This window comes from Miniopterus natalensis, chromosome 1, assembly GCF_054644295.1.
Source record: "Miniopterus natalensis isolate mMinNat1 chromosome 1, mMinNat1.hap1, whole genome shotgun sequence".
NCBI classification, from domain to species: Eukaryota; Metazoa; Chordata; class Mammalia; order Chiroptera; family Miniopteridae; genus Miniopterus; species Miniopterus natalensis.
Genome location: NC_142081.1, coordinates 193,202,311 through 193,215,473, shown reverse-complemented (window position 1 = coordinate 193,215,473; position 13,163 = coordinate 193,202,311). Strand labels below are relative to the sequence as shown.

Genomic DNA, 13,163 nt, shown 5'->3' with positions numbered 1-13,163 from the left:
ATGTATGACTGACTTACTCCCAGTTTCTGAAGTTCAGAGTATTTATACAAATCTGCAGAAATGAAAGTACAAAAAGAAATGTCTTTAATACTGAAACATCTTGTTAGAAAGTAGAATGGAGGGGCAAATGAAAATGTTTCCCACAGGGCACCTATATTTTAAGTGAATTTAGAGTTTGAGAAAGGGCAAGGAAAATGAGAAATATGGAAACTGACTTATGAAGAATTAACAAAGCTAAAAGATTTGCATGGAAAACAGAGGTTTAGAGAGACAATAATTTCAACAAATATTTATAGCACTAGTAAGTAAAAGAAATAAACTTTCTCATATTGTTGCAGATGGGGAAAAACACTAAAGGTTAGCATGGAAAACAGAAGTTTGGAGATATAATAATTTCTACAAATATTTGCCGTACTATAAAGTAAAACACTGTTGCAGACAGAAAAAATATAAAGAGATGTTTCAGAAATATGAGCTTAATTGTCAGAGCGGTCAAACAAAAATTTTTGCAAGTTAGGTTGAATTACCATCTCTTATACTATAGAACAAAAGAACTGTATATTGGATAGACTGGGCAGGATAATTTTTTGAGCACATTTTTCTCTGGTTATTTGATTAATCTGTTATCTTATGACACCTTTTTTTGCCTATTTTTCTACGAAGCTACGTTTTTCTCATTGGCTATCATTTTGTTAGGTGAATGGTGCCAGTTATATCAGTTGTAAATACTGTCTTCCAATTTGAGGCTTGAACTTGCACTCCGTTCCCACTTTTATACTACTTAGTTTTACATTTCAGTATAGTCAAACTTATAGAATTGTTGTATGGACTAGTAATTTTGCATCTTAAGAAATTCTTCCTTATTTTGAGTTCATTAAGATACCGTCCTAAATCTTTTCTAACTTTCAGTTTTTCTTTTCACATTTAGCCCTTTAAACTAGAATTACTTTAGTGAGTGGTGTGAGGCAAGAAATCTATTTTTATTTTTTGTTCCATGTGGGCCAGTTGCCCCAAAACCATTTATTGAATAGGCCATCCTTCCCTAATTTATAGTGACATTTGTCTTATACCAAGTTCCCACTAATGTTTGGATGTTTCTGAACTTTCTAATCTGTGCTACTGATTTATATATGGCCAGTGGCATTGTGTTTTAATTACTGCACTAAGTCTTGATATGCTATATAGCAAGTCCCTCACCACCTCTGACTTAGTTATTCTTGGCTCTTTAAGTATTGCTCATAAACTTTAGGCTTGGCAAGTCATTTTTCACAATAAAACTTGTCACAATTTTGACTGGAATTACAATGAATTTGTAAGTATATTAAAAACGAACTGCCATTTTTTAGTCTTCCCATTTATTTAAAATATGACCACTCATTTTGGGAGTCTTCCTTTTATTGCCCTTCAATAGTTTTATAATGTTCTCCATAAGGTCTTAAAACAGTTTATTAGTTTCATTCTTAATGTTCATAAAAACATTAGTGTTTTAATGTTTTACCTGCCTTTGTTGCTATTGTAGATAAGTTTTTTTTACAACTGGATTTTCTAATTGGGTGAGTGCTGATATGTAGTAATATATACTGATCTTATTGAGGAGTATCTTTTCTGAACTTTTTCATCAGTTCTAAAAGTTTACCTAAATATTCTTTTATATTTTCAAAATGCACAATCATATTGCTTATAAGCAACCACAATTTTGCTCATTCTTTCCTTATAACCTACTGCTTAATATTGCTTAATTTCATACTTTTATTTTTCTCATCATGTTATGAGTCAGGACCTCTCATAAAATGTTAAAAAGTGGTGATAGTGTGCGTTTTGTCTTCTCCATTACTTTAAATCATTAGGTTATGATGTTTCTGGTAGTGAAAGTGGTTATATATATTCTTTGTTTGATAAGCATTTTTTATCATAAATGTGTCAGCTTTTGTAGAATGTTTTTCTCTGTGTCTATAATAATACTGATTTCTTTCTTCTTTCTTTCTCTCTCTCTTTCTTTCCCCTCCCTCCCTCCCTCCCTCCCTCCCTCCCTCCCTCCCTCCCTCCCTCCCTCCCTCCCTCCCTCGTGTGCTGTGGGAAATCCTAAAGGTTTTTCAAATGCAGAATCATCTGTGCCTCACCCTAGCAGGTTTGGCTCAGTGGTTGGAGCATCCACCAAGGTATGAAGGGTCCCAGGTTAGATTCCAGCCAAGGGCACATACTTAGCTTGCAGGCTCCTCCCGCCAGTAGGGGATCGTGTGGGAGGCAACCAATCAATGTGTCTCTCTCACGTTGATGTTTCTCTCTCTCCCCCCCCCCCCCACTCTCTCTGAAGAGCAATGGAAAAAATATCCTCGGGTAAGGATTTAAAAAAAAGAAAAAAGGATCATCTGTGCCTCCCTAGTCATTATTTATCATGCTTTTATATTTCACTATATTCGATTTGCTAATATTTATTTAGGACTTTTGCACCCAGGTTTGTAAGACTGGTTTGTAAACTTTTCTTTCTTTTGCTAGCTTTGTCTAGTTTTGGTATAAAGATTATACCAATATTTGTTTGCTATTCTTTAAAATAGTCAGTGAATGATAGGAATTATCTGTTGGGGTTGATAATTTATAGATTATCAAAACTATTTGGGGTTGATAATTTATAGATTTATAGGTTAGACTATCCACAAATTATTTACATTATTTGTTATGAGATTATCTATTGGATTATGGATTACATTATCTACTTTAAATAAAGTAACTCACAAAATGGACAACTGATTTAAATTACTGTTAAAAAATTCTAGAGAATAATATGAAAAATGTAAGCAGTAGCAAATAACAAAGGCAGAACATTGCTTCCACTAGTAATTGCACTTTTTCGATTATACTATAAGGTAAGAACAATGAAATCAGGCTAAAGTTTTTTAAATTCTTAAGAAAACCATTTGAGATATGGATATATACCTCTATCATTACTAATGATACTCTCACAAAGTATTTATTATGTAATAAGATACTGACAGTGATCATGATTAGCAAGGCATTTAAAAATTGTTTATAACATCTTTATTTCAATCTTAAGAAATTTAATTTGTGGAAAAACGAGTACATATAAGGTATTAGTATGATAAATATACAAACACACAAAAATGCATCACAGGGTATGTGCTCAATTTTTTATTTAAAAAATTCGGTATGCAAGTAGGCATAGTTAAAGCCTACCAATCTGTATCACAGAAGAAAAATCTGATTTTATTACTCTGTGCTTAAAGCAATATAGCAGCTTTTTGTGGCCCTAAGAAAAAACCCTTAATATATCCTACATGACTTTCTCATAATCTGGTCCCTACCTAACTTTTTAGCCTCATTACCACTTTCTCTTTTGTTCTCTACAAGACACACTAGACTAAATGATTCCTATCCTCAAGTAAGAACACTAAGATCACATATGATAAAACTCATCCCCCAAAATTAAAATCATCAAGAAGAAGGAAATATGGATTTAGATCACTATCACTACTCTTTTCACCTCAGGATGTTCACATACATATTTGTGTACTTTTCCTAGGATATCACAATAATTTAAGTAATTTATATTACTTGTTTTCTACATATGCTTGGGTCTACCTTATCACTTAAGTTCATAGAATCAGAGAATGACAACTTAAATTTAACTTTTAAAATTTCATCTATCTTATCACTCATCTAATGCTTTTGAATACCCCTAAATAAGGCAAACAGGAAATCATTGGCCCTTTTCCACTTTAAGAACTGTCTGATCCTTAGAAATATTCTTTCCTTTATGGACCTGAAATCTATTTCTATCTAACTTCTAGCCAGTGACTCTAATTCTACTCATTGGGCCATTCAGACAAAGTTCAGTTCTACTTTAAGTGTACAGCCATTCAAAAATTCACAGATCACTATCCTGCTTCTTCTAAGGCTCCTCTTCTGTGGTGATAAGAAACAGGAGGTAGAAAGTAGAGTAACTAGTGTTTGGGTATCTTTCATGAGTTGGTTCCTTATTTAACTTTCGCATTGCTCCAATGAGTTTATTATTATTGCCAAATAACAATGAGGAAATTAAAGTTCCAATAGGTAAAATTACTTATTCAAGTAACTTAAAAGAACAGATCTGGGATTTCAACCAAAGTCTTTCAGATACCAAAGCCTATGTTTTAGTCTTTTTAGAACACTGAACTGCCTTCCACAAAGCACCAGAGATACAAGAGGGTGTGAAACATGGAAAAGCAAAACAAACAAAATCAATTTTTAAATTCTATGCTTTCTAATTTCCAAACTTTATGTACTGATATATTTTTCCTTAAGCTTTATACTATAGTCATTTTTGACACTTTTCTACACACACTGATACAATATTAAAGAAAATTATTTCCATATTTCAGCTCCCTCTCAATTTTAATCTGTCTTACACACTGAACAGACTATTTTCTTTAAACAATGACTACTTTTCTTTATAGCCCTAATGACCACACTCTCTTCTGAGATAAAACTTAATGCTGATATCTTTCTGGCTTCAAGGACTGACAATAATTTCCCTAACTTGTGTTAACAAAAGCTACTTGTTCTATCTTTTTGAGTCAGACACTTATTTGGCATCCTCTACAAGCACTTAAAACGCTCCCCCCCTCCTTTCCTCTGATAAATTATGGGTCTTCCTTCAATTAACTGTTAGATAAATCCAATACAGCCCTCATCATTCAGGCTCTTATGAAAAATGGATATCTATATAGTTAATTACATGATCACATTATATTTATCACATGTATTAGCTTCTCTCTTTCTCCAGTTACATCAACAATTGAAGATAAATCATGTATTTTTTATTTTTCACCTAAGTGTAAAAAACTGAACAGCAAGTGCTTATGTTCTCAGCTGTACATTTTAAAAACAATTTTTCATCGTATACATTTTTGTACTTGTATACTTTGCTTTTCAGTTGCTTGTGAGGACTCTCTCACCATACACTTTATTGTGAAAAGAGACTGAGAGCAACTGAAATTTCTTCTTTTATAAACAAAAGTCGAATGCAATACAAAAGCTCGAATTTAGCGCTTCTTGCTAGTCCATATTACACAGGCTAATTACAAAAAATGTTATCTCCAAAATTTCTCTATAAAGTTACACATATTTAAGAATATTAAACATAAAACTGTATACTACACAAACACAAAGTCTTACCTTGCTGAGTGTTTTGTTCTTGCATTCGATTCACAGTGAGGTCTAAGGGGCCTTCCTGTTCTTCCTGAAGGGAGTTTTCTGCTTGATTCATTTGGATACTTTTACATATTAGACTTGGTCCAATTGAACCATTTCTATTCTCTTGAATTTTACCACTTTTTGAAATATACTCAATTGCAAATTGACGTATCATCTTTTTCATTAATTCCTGAGCAACTAGGGGAATGTTAGGATCACAGTTCTGAGGAAGATCTAGAGAAGAAACAAATATAATAACCATTAAAAACTGAAATGTGAAATACTGATATTTAAACTTATTGTATTTTTATTACAAATTAATGATTTCAGAAGTCTTTTTAGTGCCAGCCCGTAATTGCCAATGGTTTCTAGCACTTAGCAATAGAAACTTTGCAGATTTAATTACTATTATAACAATATATCAACTCCAAACTTGGCATATTTAATCATTTCTTAAAAATAAACATTTTTGTTCACAAACTAAAATTTAGATACAGAATTAGACATAGAAAGTTCAGTTCTATTTCTTAATTTTAGAGTTTTAATTTAAATATATTCAACCTGATATTAAAACACTTTAGTATGTGAATATAAATTGTATATATAAGTAGTCAATTTTTAACTTAATATACTAAGTGCATGCATTAACTATTTAAAAACATCTAAACTCTCATAACTGTTAATTACTATTAATTATTCAATTCTGTCAAATATGCATTTCCTATACAGCTTGAATGTGATCATCAAGGACTTTTTTCCTTTCTCAACTTTTTATATTGAGAAATTTCAATCAGAAAAAATAAAGAACAGAAATCACACAGCCAGCCTTGACCAAGATTCAAGAATTGTTAGTATTCTGTCACATTCACTAACTTTTTTTGGTTTGCAGAACCACTAAAAATAAATTATAGAATCATGACATTTCACTCCTAAATGTTTCAGTAAGCATCTACTGAGATTCTCCTATAAAAATGGCAATATCACTATTAAGGGTCTTAATTAATCCTTGATCCCCAAACATGTTGATCAGGTACAACTATAATGACTGGCAGTGATATACAATTCTACTTAAAACCTGTACAATAGGTCAAAAGAGACGATTTTATAGTGAGGGGTGCAGAATAAGGACAGACCAGTTATAAACACAGCATGTAATAATGATAGAGTTTTGGTATTGGAGAGTGGGGTTGGTGGTGGATTTTCACATACACTTCTGGCCTCAACCCGATACTTTCATTTACTCTGCTACCTTCAGAGGTAGAATGGCTGATAGGCTGGAAAGGATAACTAAGCATACTTGGTTAGGCTCCCTACTTCTTCCTCTTAGACGTAGTCCTACTTCTTGAGACTAATTCTTCGTTTCTTACATGCCTCAACTCTGACCAAGGCAGATCACTGTTACACGAATAGGTCTGCACTGGTGCCGGGCTGTTTGAGACTGAAGGGTCAAGTCTCTTTATTTTGGGGGTTCAGTATTAGCTAGAGAACTTGCCTAAGGCATCTGAAGGCAAGTCTTTTAACTAGCATTTATTGTTACAGACCCCTGATTCAGGTTTGAAAACATACTATTTGGAGGTGAGAAGAGGCAACAAACACCTCACTATGATCACCACCACATTTGGTAGCAAAATGTGACCTAAGAACATGAATCTATTTATGGTCCCTGCAGAAATATCAATATATTTGGTCACAGGGTACTGTTTTGAAATGGCTGGAGATGTTACATAATAAATATCTCCATTACATTACCTCTTTTAAAATAAAGAATTTTAAATTCTAAAGAAATGTCTGAGAAAAGGGGCTGTGGGCTTATTTTTAAAAGGTAGCATTTCAGCTTTTACCTTTATTCTTTGACCCAGCAGGGGAAAGAGGCAATATTGGTTTGGGGGTACTGGAAAAAAAAAAGGCTTAGATTATAGGTTGGAATCTTAGCCATATTTATGAACTTAGGCTAGTTATATATTTACTCCATGTTTTAGTTTCTCTGTTCATAAATGATTACAGAACCTTGAAAATCATAATAGGGCTTGATCACAGCATATTTTAAGGTTATATGAGACTGCAGATAAAATACTTGATATTTTATCAGTGTGGTAAACATTAGCTCTTAAGTTATAGTATAAATAACAAGAGAAACAAAAAGATGCAAACTGAGCAATTATATTTTATTTAAATCACAAGATGTCAAATAAGTAAAAATATTAAGGCAAATATAAAAGTATTAACTAACTGAGAAAATAAAAATGACATAATATCTAAGCCCATGTGGTTTTTGGTTAGAATAAATAAGATTAGCACGTTACCTAACTAAAGTGATTTACCAAAACCAAACATTTCCAGGTTGCCCATAAGGATTCCAGTTTATACCATTTCTTGATTATTACCTCCAAGAATCTTTGAAGGTTTCTGTGAGCATTCTTCTCCATCTTTTTTCAAATCTAATTTTGCTTTACCTTATGTGTTAAAGGGAGATACTGAATGAATGTACTTCTAGGTATTTTGGTTAACTGTCCTGCAATTAATTGACTGTCACCTTATAAATTCGAAATAATTAAAATTTCCAAAAAGAACAAAAATATAATCAGACTCATAATATATAAATGGGGCTATACTTTAGAATTGAGTTTAGAGGTAAGTTTAAAGCAGAATAGGTATCGCTATTCTATTCTATTTACCTACTGTTTTTCTCCCTTTATATTGGGGAAGAAGTCTATGTGTGGGACCAAAGGACTTGGCAAAAAATAAATTAAAAAATAAAGTAAAAATGCTACTCAGCTGCTAATTAACTAATGAGTCTTCTAAATTACATGTACAAACTGTCATAATTACAAAAGCAAATGAGTTACTAAAGATCTAGACCCATCATTTGTCAAATTTAACTAATTCAAAAGTTTAACATGCTATTTGGGGTAGCCAGTATCAAGAATGTCCTCAATGATTTCCACGTCCTGGTTTCCTACTGCTGTATAGTTCCTTTTACATTGTATCAGGGGTGGTATGTGTGATTAATAGCATACCACAGAAGTGTACCTCATTTCTGATATTAGGTTATATTTGTAAGTGGTTTCTATCTTGGATACTCCTGAATATTGATGTTCGTTGCCTCCTCCCTGCCCCCATCCCTATTCCATCCTCGCATTTCTCTCTCTTTCTCTGTCTCTCATTACTGACTCTGGAGTAAGCCATACTGTGAGCAACCCTATGGTGAGGCTCATAAGGAGATGAACTGAAGTCTCCTGTAAAAGCCAAATGAGTGAAACTGGAAGAAGATACTCCAGAACAATCAAATCCCAGATGACTACAACCCTTCCTGACCCTTTGCTGCCAAGTGAAAAACTGTGCCAGAAACACCCAGCTGAGCCACTTTCAGATTTCTCGCTCAGAAAAAATGTGAGATAATGTTTGTTGTTTTAAATTTTCAAGATAATTTGTTAAATAGTAAAAGGTAAATAATACAGATTTTGGTATGTATCAGAGGAATGCTGCTGTATTAAAACCTAAAATGTAGGTGTGGCTTTAAATCCAGAGAGTGGGCTTCAGGGAGAGTATTAAATATAAGCCTGAAGTACCTTGAAGAAATTGTTAATAGAAGCCTCATGGTCTTTGATAAAGCTGGAGGGTGAAGACCTGCAGTAAAATGAGGTAAATGTTATTGGAAAGTGAAGAAAAGAATATACTTATTATGTAGTGTTAGAAAGACAACACTTGTGTGCAGTAACTTGGAAAGTAAAAAATGTGCCTAATAAGTTGAGTAATCTATGGAAATTTTAAGCAAAATGTTGACTTGCCTTTTGGTTTCCTCTAGTTAATTATACTAAAATATAAGAAAAGAGAGAGATACTAAAGGAAGGACAATTAAACAAAAAGAAACCAGGTCTTCACTGTTTTGAAAATTTTCAGTCAATATAGATGGCAAATGAGCCTACAATTAAGAACAGTTGAGCAAAGACCAAATTAGGAGAACCACCAGGAAAATATGCTTCAGAAAGCTGATGAGTTTCCTTCAAATTTGACCTTCTTAATAATGTTGTGGGTCTCATGTGAATTTTTCGTTTTCATTTTTTTGTGGGAGGAATTTCACTCCACTAAACAAAGAATTCTGGAAGTAACCAAAATCTTTCGAGAAAGTGGCTATTCAAGAACACCGGCTAAATCTCTGTAAAAACAACAGGCTTTATAGCATTTCATATTGCCCTAGTCCTATCCTCCCATGCCAGTTCTGAGGCAGCCTTCCTCAACACACACACAGGTCCTACGCAAAGACTCAGAACCTCAGGAAATCTCTGTTCAATCATTAGTTGACCACTAGCTAACTAAGAAATGTCAGTGGCCACACAATATAAAAAAAGTGACTTCACAAAAGTCACTAAGCAAATAAATGATAATAACACACAGCAACAACAACAAACTCTGAGATGTGGGGTAATCTGATTTCTATAGCTATCACATTGTATCATTTAAAACATCCAGTTTTTGAAACAAAGCATTAAGAGGAATGCAAAGAAAGAAGAAAGTACGGCCTATACATAGAAAGTCAATAGAAAATGTCTCTGAGGAAGTGGAGATATTGGACTTACTAGATAAAAAGTTTAAATCAGCCATTTTAAAGATGTTCAAAGAACTAAAGGAAACCATGTATAAAGGAATAAAGGAAAGCACCAGAAGAATATCTCACTAAATAAAAAATATAAATAAATAGAAGTTTTTAAAAAGAACCACACAGAAATTCTGGATTTGAAAAATATATGAACTAAAATGCAAAACTCACTAGATGGATACAATAGCAGATTTCAGCTGGCAGAAAAAGAATAGTGAACTTGAAAATAGGCCAGTTGAGTTTACCCAGTTTCAAGGGAGAATGGGAAGAAGAAAGAGAGGAGGGGAAGGAGGGAATGAAGGAAGAAAGGCAGGCAGGAAAAAAGAAAGAAGGGAGTAGGAGGAAGAAAGGAGGAAAGAAAGCAAAAAGAGCCCTGCTGGGTGTGGCTCAGCGGTCGAGCATCGACCTGGGATCCAGGTGATCGGGGTTCGATTCCCGGTCGGGGCACATGCCCAGGTTGTGGGCTCGATCAATGACTCTCTCATCATTGATGTTTCTATCTCTCTCTCTCCCTCTCCTTTCCTCTCTCTGAAATCAATAAAGATATATTAAAAAAAAAAAAGAAAGCAAAAAGAAAGGAAGACAACAGCTAAGTTCTCTTTTTAAAAAGAAAGAAAACTGAACAGAGCCTCAGAGACCTGTGGGACACTATCAAGTGTACCAACATACACAAATGGTAGTCCCAGAAGGAGCTGAAAGAGGTACAAACATTAGAAAACTGTCCCAAATTTTATGAAAGACATTTATCAATATACCCCCAAAAGCCCAAGGAACTCCAAGTAGAATGAAAGAAGTCACATTTGGATGTATCTAGACATATTTAGATGCATTCTAATCAACCAATCAAAAACCAAAAACAAAGAGTCAATCTTGAAGGCAACAAGCAAAAATCAATGCATCACAAACAAGGGGCCCTCAATGAGATTAATAGCCAATATCACATCAGAATTCATGAAGGCCAGAAGTTACATTGAGATGATATATTCAAAGAATTGAAAGAAAAAGACTGTCAATCAAGAATTCTATATTCGGTAAAACTATCCTATATTTTAAAAGGAGAAATTTAGACATTCTCAGATAAATAAAAACAAATTGTTCTGTTAGCAGACCTGATCTAATGAAATGATACTAAACATTAAAGCAAATCCATACAAATAATGAGCACCAGTACAGTAACTACATAGGTAAAATACAGTATAAATGTTTATAAATTATAAATGTATTTTTTGTTTGTAATGTTTTTCTTCCTTATCTAGTTTAAAGGATAACTGCACAAAGCAATAATTATGAGTCTGTCTTGGTGGACAATGTCTAAAGATGTAACACAGCCCGGGGTGGCGTGGCTCAGCAGTTGAGCGTTGACCTAGGATCCAGGTGATCGGGGTTTGATTCCCGGTCAGGGCACATGCCTGCATTGCGGGCTCAATCAATGACTCTCTCATCATTGATGTTTCTATCTCTCTCTCTCTCTCTCTCTCCTTTTTTCTCTCTGAAATCAATAAAGATATATTAAAAAAAAAAAATGTAACACAAAGGACAATACAACATAAAATAGGATCAGATGGAATGGACACATATGGAATCAAGATTTTTGTATACTATCTGAATGGACACATATGGAATCAAGGTTTTTGTATTAAGCTGAACTAGATTGCTACTTATTAAGATGTTAATTATAATTCCAAGGCAACCACTAAGAAAGTAACTAAAAAATATATAGTAGAAGAAACAACAAAATAATTAAAATGGTACACTGGAAAATTTTTAAACACACAAAAAAGTAATAATGGAGACATAAATGGAAAAAACAACACTAAAAATAAATAGTAAAATGACAGTGAAAATCCTACCTTACCAGTAATTACAGTACATGTAAATGGAAAGGCAGAGATTGGAAAAATGGGTTAAAAAATAATCTAACTATATACTATCAAAAGAGGCACTTTAAATTCAAAGACACAACCATGTTAAAAGAAAAGATGAAAAATAGTATGTAAATAGTAACCAAAAGAAAACTAGGGTGGTTATACTAATATCAGACAAAATCTATTCCAAGACAAAATTGTCATCAGAAACAGGTCATTTTATAATAAAAAAGTTCAATATAAAATACATGAAGAAAAACTAAAAGAATTAAACAAAGAGAATATTCAATAGTTATATAGAGACTTCAATAAACCACTTTAAATAATAGATTAAAAAAATAGACAAAAGGTGAAAAAAGCAGAAGACATATAAATCAACTATACCTAACAGATATAAAGCACTCTCCTTCCAAACAACAGAATATATATTTTTGTCAAGTGCACATGACAATTCTCCAAGACAGCCCATATGTTACTTCACAAAACAAGTCTCAATCAATTTAAAAAGATTAAAGAATACAAAAGTATGTTTTTCAACATTAAAGAAATGAAAAAAAATCAGTAACAAAATGAAATTTGGGAAATTAATAAATGTGAAGATAAAAAAACACACTCCTAAATATCTAATAGGTAAAAGATGGAGTCACAAGGGTTATTAGAATACGCTAAAAGCTGAACAGGAAAACACAGCATACTATAAGGTATGAGATGCAGCTAAAGCAGTGCTTTGAGGACAATTTATAGCTGTAAACACATATAGTTAAAAAGTTTTTTCAGACCAATGATCCAATAACCTAACCGTCTAACTTACGAGAAAATGGATTAAAAACTAAACCCAAACCAAGCATAAAGAAATGAAAGGTTAGAAAAGAAAAAAAATAATAGAGAATAGGAGACAACAGAGAAGATCAGTGAAACGAAAAGATGGTTCTTTGAAAAAACTGAAAATTTATAAACCTTTAGCTAGACTGACCAAGAAAAAAACTAGAGAAGATTTAAGTTGCAAAAATCAGGAATGAAGGAAAATACATTGCCATTAACATTAAAGAAACAAAAAAGATAATCAGGAAATACAAATATATATATATATATATATTTTTTTTCCCCCACACATTTTATATATATATATATACACACTTATTTTTGTTTATATACGTGTGTGTGTGTATAAACTAATTAGATCTCCTAGATGAAATAGCCAAATTCCTAAAAAGACCCAAACTACCAAACTGATTAAATAAGTAACAGAAAATCTGAACAGACCTATAACAAGAGATTGAATCAATAACCAAAAACTTGCCACAAAGAAAAGCCCAGGGACAGGCAGATTTACTGCTGAATACTGTTAGGCATTTAAAGAAGACTTAACACCAATCCTTCACAAACTCTAAGAAACACTTCCTAACTCATTCTATGAGGCCAATAAGTAGCCTGATATTAAAAACAGACAAAAAATATCACATGAAAAGAAAACTACCCAACCAAACAAAAAGTATCCATTATGAATAGAC

The 13,163-nt window shown here is 32.9% G+C and overlaps 1 protein-coding gene across 8 annotated transcripts in view; it reads right to left on the bottom strand.

Moving 5' to 3' along the window:
- The window catches only part of LCORL (ligand dependent nuclear receptor corepressor like), a 105,848-nt gene that overhangs the window by 34,448 nt on the left and 58,237 nt on the right, over nucleotides 1-13,163 (bottom strand). For 7 of the 8 annotated variants that reach the window (XM_016199749.2, XM_016199747.2, XM_016199748.2 and 4 more), the window contains one exon: nucleotides 5,173-5,424. In XM_016199749.2, the coding sequence (XP_016055235.1) occupies nucleotides 5,173-5,424 (252 nt within the window). Of the gene's footprint in view, nucleotides 1-5,172; nucleotides 5,425-8,759; nucleotides 10,105-13,163 lie in introns of those variants that run through there. The other variant, XM_087828078.1, reaches the window with a different exon arrangement.